Below are 10804 nucleotides of genomic sequence, written 5' to 3'. Positions count from 1 at the left end.
CTACTTTAAAATGAGACCACGTTTTATGCAGCATACAGAATCAGTGATGTTTACCTGAAGATTCTGGTCAAGGAGGGTCAGTTGCAGGTAGTTGCTACTCGCTGAGAACATTTTGTTGATGTACTTCGCGGTCCTCACACCATTGAAGTCCACCTGACAAAGAACCAAAACTATTTGTAATACGGCTTCGTCCTCTAATTATCAGAACACAGCTTGGTGTGAAGTGAAATAAATGATAAGCCATGAATATATATCTAGTTATCTGTGCGCTGGTGTATAAAAAGTTGAGCGAGCCTGGGACACTATATTTCCCCTGACATATTAAAGAAACTCACAGTGACGTCAAGGGAGGTGGCGTTGGAGGGGATGTCGATGTCGATCTTGACCACGCCAAGTGGAGGTACATCAACTGTCATGACCGGCAACGGGTAGGTACCCGTGAACTGTGTCACCCCGTACAGGAAGCTGTTGTCAGCGGGGAGAGTGTAGTGGACTGTTAGGAATACTGTCATGTTCCTGATACCCACAACTGGCTTATCGTCCTGTAGGGAGGCCTTGGCCTGCAACAAAGTTATTGTCGTTGTTAACTTTTCATTTTGAAAATGAGTTTAAATCCTGCCGTGTGGTTGCGTTTCAAAGATTTCGTTAAAAATACTTTTTTTTAATAATAATACAAGCATGAATCTCTTTTTGTCTACAAAGGTATGTAAACTACGAGGAAACAGGAGTACTTGTATGAGGATTGATAGTCCATTAGTCCTTGATGTGGAAAAAGCCATATTACAAACCAGTAATAACCACGTGATGCTGTATCAACTCACGAAGACACTGAATGGAAGTCCAGGCTTGAAGACACCAGGCGTGTTGTCCAGTATGGTCACTTTGTACGGCGTGCTCCTGTAGGTCACCACCGCCGACCCCTGCAGCTTCACGTCCGTCAACGTCTCCTTCACAATGGCTGTTACCTGGACACAATTACAATAAAATATATCACCAATAATCTCATTTGATGTCGTAATTATGTTTGTTTTTCTCTTTTGTTAGATGGCTTATATCAGATTGTTTGATATTGAAGTTATATATATATACCTATGTAAAGTAGGTAGATACTGAAAGAACTGCCTATTTAAATTCCTAATTTTTTTTTCCTCGTTTACCTTGATACTGTCACCGTCGTTTGTACTGGTTACCCGAGCGATGTCCACCCTGGGTACAGAGAACTTTGCCTCGCCATCGATCTGTAGCAGAAGACGAACGTCAACAGTTAAGCTTACACGAACCTGTGAAGACTAACTACAATCCTGTATTTACTACTATCAAAAATTTACAATGGAGTGATAAAAGTTCCTTCTCTTAACTTTTTTCTGAAAAAGGGTAATCAATTATTCTGTTTTCTTATGAAAATGCTCTAGGTTGCACTCCGTGTAAATTTTTCTAACATAAAACTGCTCATTTTTATGCATTTCATTGAAACGTAAGTATATTTCAAGGGACTAAAGTATTAGTAAGAAAGTGATAACATGTTTTGGCTGAGGTCTGCACATTTGACACTCAGTGTTGGTACTAAGCACGAGAAGTGTGGGACTAACATCAAAGGCTATCTGCATGAAGCGAGGTTCTTTCCCGCAATAGTCCAGCCCCTGTGTGGAGGATACATGAAGCTCTACCAGACCTTTAACGGGTTGTCCAAACGTGTAGCTGCAAAACAATACATTTCCAATAAGTAACTATGCAGCTCACACAGAATATACATTCAACTGAGTTAACATTAAGGACAACCTTTTGTTTCCAAGAATCATTCTTACCTGTGTCAGAAAACCCAGCTTGCACATGTTCGTAAGATATCTTATCTGCATTAAAACAATCCTCGAAGCGGTGTTAATCAGCATCATCAGTAAATATATTTTAACGATCCTGATATAATTTTGTTACCATTAGATTTTGTACAGCATTTCACTGTTTTTATATCTTGTCTTCATATCTCAGTTGCAACAAGAAAACAAAGCTAGACAAAATCGTGTCCGCTGCTTTTTTGCATTTAATTAAATATTTAGTTTTTCGGTTGAATATTTGATCTACGGATGGCCCCTGATATTACTCTGTGAATTAATAAATGTTCTAAGACTCACGTGGCCTTAACCGAGCCCTTGAGGTCTTCGTCCGTAGTCAGGACGTAGGACGGTACGTCCACCGTCACTTCAAACCTCGGCAAGTCTGAAGCACAGACAGTTAGTGAAAGAATATTTATCTACAGATCTCTATACATCTTTCAGTCGTTATTTCATTTCAGCCAACTTTCTCCCCTTTGCGTGTCTCGAATCTAGTTTCTAGTATACACCCTTAAACTAATATGCTTCAAACTATTTGTAACATGTTCAAATAAAAGAAGATTCCACTCTCATATTTGTTTCCACAAATAATTCTTAAGTGATAATATAACTATTAGGAATAAAAGTTATGAGAAAACTTATGATCGTCGGTAATTATCGGAAAAAAGGAAGAAAGATAAACTTTACTTTTAAATGACTTTGAAAATGATTTTTTTTATTATTTCTCGTATTGATTGTTGTCACCGGTACTCACTGTATTCTTGCACTGTGAACGTTTTGGAGTAAGAGTCTGTACGGGTGGTTGTCTGAAAGAAGTTATTTTATGCTGATATTATCTACAAGCTGATGTTTCAAAGTAGGTACTGCAGGTGTTTTCTTAGTTAAAACAAACTTAATTAAAAGAATGAAAAATGCAAGAATAAGTAAGGAAAGAATGAAAGATGAAAGTTAAAAAGACCATATAACATACAGGTATATAGATAACGTTTGGTCTCCCCATAAATAAAATATTAAAGACCAAGCCAATGACAACAACTCCACATCTTTTTCTGTTGCAAAATTTAAACAAAGTGATTATGAGATTAGTAGCAATATATTTTTTTTTATTATATTTAAAAAAAATTAAGGTCGTGGCGAGAAAGTATGTTTGTGCCTATGTAAACCGTTGTCACTCTAATTAAGATTATCAAATAACAAATCGTAGTCTGATCAAACCTGAATTTGCACTGAAATGGTCCAGTCGCCAAAGAGAGGCTTGTCGGCCAAGGTAAGACTCCCTTCCACTACACCCTGTCTCCCTGATGATTCCGACAGTCGCTGAATGATGTTACGGTTTGGATCCTGTCAACACAAATACAACTGTGATAATCCTGTCAACACAAACACAACTGTAACAATCCTGTCAACACAAATACAACTGTGACAGTCCTGTCAACACAAATACAACCGTAATAATCCTGTCAATACAAATACAGCTGTAACAATCCTGTCAACACAAATATAACCGTAACAATCCTCTCAACACAAATACAATCTTACAGAAAAGCGTACACCTGGGTGTAGTGGAGAATTTAAAAGAGAGTTGTGTCCCTTGGCCTAACAGACAGGGGATCATCTCTCCTTGATTTCGTTTATATTTTGTGATCGTGCTTTGACTTGGATAAAAGTGTTGGACCTTCATGCTTACATGTGCTCTGCTGTGTTTTCTTCCTCTTCTGATTTGCAACAGGACGGTATGCAATGTATATAATGTATATATATATAAAATGTTATTTGAAGAGCGAACTGTCAGATCTATTGGCCGGAGTCCACGCCGCCCGCTTCACTCGTTCCGGCAGCGACCTCGAGCTACAGTGAGTGAACTGAAGTGATGGTCAACCTCTTGCAGTTTCCTATGATAACATTTCTTCATATTCTCAAGATTACTCAATATATTTCCAGTGTTCTCTTGATGTCACTGACCTTATTCTCTGGAGTCCTTACCCTTACATCTACAGTGATCTCCCTTTACTTCAGGACCGCAGCGAGTCGTCGTGATGTTCTACATCGTTGTTATTATTTTGTGATCTTGCTCAGCGCAATGAGTCCGTGTTTGATTGACATATTGAGCTTTCTAAATTCCACTTCTTATTATTATTACTATTATTATTAAATCAGATTGCTGTCGATAGTGTTGTCATTATGTTGACCTTACTATCCAACATTAGCAAAGCTGTGTGAATCTTACCCGAATCTCGATCTGAAATGTTCCTGTGTACATCTGTAGGTCTGGATAAACTGCAAACACCCTGTAGTGAACTGTAAACAAAACATATCTGTGTAAATATCTAAACATAAATAGTCTGACAGTAAAATGTACAACATTTCATGTATAATGAAATTAGACACAGTGACATAGTTACAACAATAAGAACAACACGATATACACATCAACTTGTGTATAATAGTGTCGACAGTGGTGTCTATATTGAAAGTATGTTAACGAGTCTCCAATAGAGCATTTCATTTATCAAAAACATTCTGTTTCCCAAGCGAAATAATTTGAATAATAATGATGAAGGTAGAAGAAGTGAAGTCCTGACTAACCGATGTGGCCTGGTTTGTAAATGGCCTTGTCTGTCTGTACCAGGATGGTGGTCACGTCCCCCTTAACGCTGAGGTAGTTGTTGAGGTAGTATTTAGTAGCATGTTCCTCGGGGGTTCCACCCGTGTTTAAAAAGGTACAGGTGTCACAACCCACCTCCCAGTAGTAGGAGTTGTCTGGCATCAGGTTGGCAGGGATCTGATATAAAATAAAATATTGACGGGAATCTTGCAGGATGCAGACGTGAGTAGAAAACTGAATATAATTAAATGTGTCATTTCATTTTGTCTTTTCTTGTTTCTTTGTTTCTTTCTTTCTTTCGTTTGGTACAATCCACGAACACGCTTATTTAACATGTGGTCCATTGACATTTATTCATACAGGTGGCGTCATCATTTTTCTTCTTTTATCATCGAATTGGTGTAGGGTACATTAAAATATTATATTGTTAATATTTTATTATGTGTCAGATAACAGATTATTCTGTCGGAACCAAAGAGCATCTTGAAATGAGTTAAAATCAGTGAAGTCATTTTGAAAAAAAGGCACTTAGGTATGTATTTAAAATGATCTGATTTATTTATGAACACTCAAAGTTATGAACTTACGGGCAAATCTAGCACTCCACGCTCACCTGAAAAATCATCATCGTTTGCTGTTGCGCTTTTTACGGATTTCATATAAAATGAAATTGTTTGTCATATTAATAGACAGGTTTTACTGCAAAACACAATGGAAACTATTGAAAATGTTTGTACTTCAACGATATGACCAATTTACATTTGCTGTTACAATGAAGGAAACAGTATTTCAGCATCATAAACTTGCAAATTGCAGTCATAGCAGGGAAAGACTTGTCAGCTGTTGTATCATAAACATCTCTGTATTTTAATCTCTCATTTTGAAAACTTCACCTTTGACAAATGAACCGGATGTTGTCACAACAGTAGGATACGTAAATATCCTGGACAGACTGTCGTAGGTTCTGGAATAAATTCGAGCTTGTAGCCTGACTGGCTCGTCCATGAACGACTCAAACATCATCGTGAAATTGAACCCTGGGATAGCTATCTGGGGAGCTGTTAGTAGATACTTTCCACTGTAATATAGCAAACAAAAACAGGGTTAGTGTCAGATGATGACGACAGTAATCATGATAGTAATAAATGCAAGCACAATCGAAAATCTAACAATAATCTGTGAAAATAAACTTATATTAAAAATTTATAGAACATCAACGTTAAAGATGTTTTGTAATAGTGTATCTGCCTGATCATAAATAATTAAATAATGAGTGAAATAGAAGTCTGTAGGTTAGTTTACATTTGAAAAAGATTGCACCCCACTAGGCCTTTAAACCGAACACCGACTGACTGCGATGTGAGCTGAATAAGATTCCGCCCTTGCCTCTCTGTCATGTTAACTTTGTAACACATCACAACATGTCAAGGTGTGCCAGGTGAGTCGAGTGGGCAAACACTTGTTATTGTCTTGTGTCTGTGTGTTATGTAGCAGAGCCATCCACCCTGACTACCTGTGCGTTCATTTCATTGTCTCAATAATCTAAATAAAGTATTGTGACAAACTCAAGTCTCAGTCTGCAATAGTCCCTGCTAATACACAATTCTGCGCAAGTGGAAAAAGATGGTCATAACTTTCTTTTCAGAGAAATTTCAACCAATCAAACTGAGCCGGATGAGAGTAAGCTAACAAAGACAAAGTGTTCTGTAAAAAATTGTAACAACAACTTGACGAAGCGTTTAACGGCTGGAGATTCACTTTTATACCAAAGGTAAAATCATTCCAACTAACTGGATTTTGTGTCCCATTAAAAGCCACGTGTACTACGTGGAGGAAAAGTATATATTATTGTACATTCTACTTGGTTGTGGTGAAAGGTAAATATAATCCTGTTTGGCGAGACTCAGGAAAAAAAGCTGGAGGCAAACCTCACGGGCTGAGGTGAAGGCTTCTAAATGATGTTGGCGTTAGACTGACAGTCAGGTGACAGATGGAAGCCCTAGGGACGGAAGGTCTCCATAGATACAGAGCCTACATGTTAACAAACTTGGACAAGGGAAGAGGAAACAAGGGAGGACTAAGAAAAGAAGAAAAACAGAAGCAAGGAATGAAGGATAAACCTAAATGTTGATCTTAATGAACATATACTAAAATAGAATAGAATAGTCTTTTGTCTGTCCTTCTGTCTGTCTGTCTGTCTGTCTGTCTGTCTGTCTGTCTGTCTGTCTGTCTGTCTGTCTGTCTGTCTGTCTGTCTGTCTGTCTGTCTGTCTGTCTGTCTGTCCTTACCTCCTGTATGTCTGCCTGGTACTGATAGGGCCTACGTAGGTCCCATCAAATCGAGCCGGTGATGAAATGTAGGGATTTGGAGGAAGAAAGCTTCGTGGCTCGAACTCTTGGCTCCAGGTTGCCGTTGCCATCAAGGCACAGACCATCAGCAGTAACATCTTCCAGTCTGTCTGAAGTGCGAAGTGCAAAATTCTTCAAAACAGCAATAATATTCATAGAAAGTCTTCTTTTAACCACTAGGATACGAGTGGAGGTTACCAGTAGCATACTCTGCATCTTGTTTGAGTTTTACTGAGTAAAAGACTAGTTACCTCTACCATTTTCAGAAAATGTCAAAGGGAATATTAAGTTCCTTGACTTTTTATATTATTAATATTCTGTCCATAATCTATTTCAGATTATGTGTATTATCTGTTAGAAGTGCATCAAAATATTGTATTTAAACTACCAGCGAAATAGACTTTAGTGAATGTATGCATGGTACGATTTCGGAATACTGAAATGCTATAAAAAGACATTTTATGATTGGAAAAAAAGTAAATTCATTTAAAACATTCTAAAGGCTTTCAATTTTTAAGAAACATTTCACCAAAAAACAAACATTTTATTGCCTTTTATGTCCAGTCTCGACAAAATTTATAAAAAATTTCTTATATTTATTACGAATTTTCAAGATTTTTGTACAATTCTTTTAATTTCTTACTTCAGAGAATATATTTTCTCTGACTGTAATTATCAGGGTTAATCGTTAAAATGTTTTAACGCCGTAAGAAAATTTTGCTGGAGTCTTAAGCCACACTGATCATTTAGTGTGAGTTAATAGAATTAACAAATAACAATTATGTTTGTTATACCTGCCCGTTGGTTGCCACTGACCACAAGCACCCTGACAGTCTACCCGAAACGTTCAAACGCTGGCAATGACAGGAATCAGCTAAGCTTCTTATCCACACTAGCGCTCGCTCCCCCACCTGTGTGACCTGACCTCCTTCAGGTAAACAGTCAAATACCTGCCGGATCTTGAGTAAGAAGCACAGACAGTAGACATGTCCATAAAAATATCACGGAAACCCTGAGTATCCTCCTCCTGCGTACACAGACTCGTTATTTACCTCCTGGTGAGGACAGGACAGAAAGGCCAGGCTTGTACTTTATGAGCCTCAAGCAGTTAGAGGCTGGCTTTCATCGTCTGTCCTCTACTTCTTCACCCACCAAGCCTCCAGACAGGCGGCGCGAGGAGCTTCTTGTCAGGTAAGTTGCTTCCTTGACTGATGATTTACAAAATAAGAATTGTATAAACTAACAATTTTGTTGTCCTCTCTCCGAAATGAAATTATCGTGTAGCTAGGTAAGTTGTGTGAGTGACTTGAAATATTTTTTTAAAATATTATTGTAAGCAATTCAAGTTTCAGTTTCCCGGTATTGATGTGTTATGTAACGCTAAGGTGGGTGTGAAAATATTGCTCAGCAGGGAATATTCACTTTCCTCAAACTTAACAGGAACTGGTATTTACGGCAAGTTTGTTTAAGATTGTACTCGGTCAAACTTTATTTGTGTCAAATTTATTCCGGATTTGTATTTATGTGACACTAATTGAGGATTTGTAGTTACATCAAGTTTACACTTGTGCGTCGTTTATTGTGTCAGACTCGAGTAGCAATCATTGCTCACCGACAGTTAATTTTTAATCAAAGAATCCCAAGCATATTGTTATTTTTACTTTTATTTACACAATAAATACAAGATGCTGTGGCTAAGCTCGCTGTGTTGTGTCAAATATAGTATACAGACAGTTCGCACTGGGAGAGGGGGATGATGGATAACCGACAGCTGTTTTAGAAAGACAATAATTCTGAGGAGAGACAGCACATCTCTCAGTGTCTCTCTCTCTCACACAAATAAACACACAAATACATACACACAAACTCACACATAACTCTATCTCTCCCTCTGATATGCTTGCTAATACCTCTTATCACCGCTTGTTAACGGTTCATTAACTAATAGTCTCCACTTTGACATCTAAATAAATTTTTTAATCAAATTTTTGGAATTTGTTTTCTGTCTGTCTCACTTTCTCCGTGTTTCTATTTTTCATACCTATCCATCTTTGTCGGCCTGCCTTTGCTTTCTCATTTGTTTATTTCTGTTTTTCTCTCTGCTTTTGTTAGTTGACGGTGTGCATGTCCTTGACAGTTCTTGACAGTGTGCGTGTCCTGTATTCCAAGCGAGGCTCTCTTGATGTCCCATGTCTTTGCTGTAACAAGTAGTCCGTCCCGGAAGTCGCGTGCGGAATCTTAATTCAATGTTGATGTTTACTGGGAGACCTGCCGGTAACATGTCGTCTGCTGAAATCCGGGAAAAGGACACCCGGGGTCGGTGAGTTCAAGGAGGGCGGAATATTCCAGTCCTGGGATCGGCTCGCTTTGTGTCGACTTTGTGAAGTGTCCACCGACCTTTCAAGAAAGACAACTCTACTGACTGGGGGGAGGGGTCGCTACGTGCGAGTGCAAAAAGTAAATGATTTGTCTTACTTTCAACTTAGAACTCAAAGGGTGAGTCACCTACAAGGAGCGGCCCCACTGCCTGTGTTACTCATGAGTTCCAACGGAGGTGCACTGTGAGTGCAGCGAGTCAACTCTAGTCTGTGACGTCTGTATTTTTACCAAAATTTCCAGGGTTCAAATCCCGTCTTGGGGCTCACGTACTCCATCTAATCCCTGTTTATATTGCCGGCCGGCACTTTGTTCTCAAGTACTGCGATATATTTCACTCTTCATTGTTTATTATTTAATCAACACTGTAAAATCCTCTCTAGGTGGAAGCGCTTAAAGCACATGGCGACTGTTTGCTTTCACTGACTACCTGCATGGTACACTTGGTAGGTTCGATTTCGTTAGTATAAGATAACAAACGCCTTAAACTGGAAGTTTCAGTCACACCACCACAGTCAAGGAAGAAGTGTGATGTCACACGTTTATTCAATGTCTCAGTCATTATGAGTACATTGTTACACGGGATACAATTTGAAAATGTGTTCAAACAGTCCAAACCCTTATGAATTTAGTACTAAGCGGCTAGAAGTTCAAACTTGTGTAGTAGTACTTCCGGCACAAATGACAGCCCTTCAGCAACAGTCCCGACACACGTCACACACGGTGGCGTCACGCAGGCTTAACGGCTGGTACGTCACAGTCGCGCGGTTATCTGCAAACATTTTAGTGTCTTGCATCAGTGGACTCATCTGTCTTTGGTTTCTACTTGAAGAATAAATTAACTATGAGATGAGAAGCAAATCAACTTGGTTCTCTTACTAAAACAAAATCCAGTTTTGTTCAGGTTCATTATCCATCAGTAAAATGTAAAGATAACGGGTTTTATTGCCTTGGTGCTGTAGGGCTATTAAACTGTAAGTGGCTCACGTGTCTAGAGCTCAGTATGCGCAACCGTCATTTTCCTGTCCCTTATCGTTCCTGATAAATCATGAAGTCACATTGTAGGGAAGCAAGATGGATGCTCTAGTGATAATGTCAGACTAGCCTCCAGTGAGCAAGGTTTGCTGGGACTACTCAGTACTCACCAATAGATGACAGTATTCTTTACTGTACATCTTGAGTCTTAAAGCTGCAGACTTTGTGTTCTAAGTGATGCTTGCCTGTCCATTTTTTCCCATTAGGCTTGTTAATATTATTTATTTATTAGTGCAATTTATACTTAGATTTCTTCTTCGAAGTTTCATTACATGCGATGAACCAGTTCATTTTATGTAAACCTCGGGCAATTCTTTCGGATATTTGCTGGGGTTTTTTTGACACAATTTATATTTTCAATTTAAAAAATACGGTTATGTGTACTGACTTGGTTCATAATAATCTTGAGTGATGATATAACTGGGCTTGGAGTGGGCCACCTTGTCCTGGCGGTCAAACACGACTGTGTAGCACTGTGAGGTCCTGGTGATCTGGGAAGAAAGCACAAAATGAACTTAAATACAGCGATAACATACGGACACCCTTGTCATTTCCACAGACACAGCTGATTACTATGGGTGTAGTGAAGGGGTAGAATACAGTGACGGACA

The 10804-nt window shown here is 38.7% G+C and overlaps 2 protein-coding genes across 2 annotated transcripts in view; one reads left to right on the top strand and one right to left on the bottom strand.

The window, feature by feature from the left end:
* Nucleotides 1–7727, bottom strand: part of LOC112559732 (CD109 antigen-like) — a 40173-nt gene extending 32446 nt beyond the window's left edge. The window contains exons 1-11 of the mRNA XM_025231100.1: nucleotides 7577–7727; nucleotides 6723–6892; nucleotides 5328–5512; nucleotides 5022–5047; nucleotides 4416–4611; nucleotides 4057–4127; nucleotides 3045–3170; nucleotides 2584–2635; nucleotides 2130–2214; nucleotides 1590–1698; nucleotides 1158–1238 (exon numbers count right to left, since the gene is read on the bottom strand). Of these exons, the coding sequence (XP_025086885.1) occupies nucleotides 1158–1238; nucleotides 1590–1698; nucleotides 2130–2214; nucleotides 2584–2635; nucleotides 3045–3170; nucleotides 4057–4127; nucleotides 4416–4611; nucleotides 5022–5047; nucleotides 5328–5512; nucleotides 6723–6880 (1089 nt within the window). The 5' untranslated portion in view covers nucleotides 6881–6892; nucleotides 7577–7727. The remainder of the gene's footprint in view (nucleotides 1–1157; nucleotides 1239–1589; nucleotides 1699–2129; nucleotides 2215–2583; nucleotides 2636–3044; nucleotides 3171–4056; nucleotides 4128–4415; nucleotides 4612–5021; nucleotides 5048–5327; nucleotides 5513–6722; nucleotides 6893–7576) is intronic.
* Nucleotides 7728–7860: 133 nt separating this feature from the next.
* Nucleotides 7861–10804, top strand: part of LOC112559734 (CD109 antigen-like) — a 55745-nt gene continuing 52801 nt past the window's right edge. Inside the window, exon 1 of the mRNA XM_025231103.1 lies at nucleotides 7861–7973. Coding sequence (XP_025086888.1) covers nucleotides 7876–7973 — 98 coding nt within the window. The 5' untranslated portion in view covers nucleotides 7861–7875. The remainder of the gene's footprint in view (nucleotides 7974–10804) is intronic.

Source organism: Pomacea canaliculata, linkage group LG3 (assembly GCF_003073045.1).
Source record: "Pomacea canaliculata isolate SZHN2017 linkage group LG3, ASM307304v1, whole genome shotgun sequence".
Classification (NCBI taxonomy): domain Eukaryota; kingdom Metazoa; phylum Mollusca; class Gastropoda; order Architaenioglossa; family Ampullariidae; genus Pomacea; species Pomacea canaliculata.
This window is presented reverse-complemented; position numbering and strand designations above follow the sequence as displayed.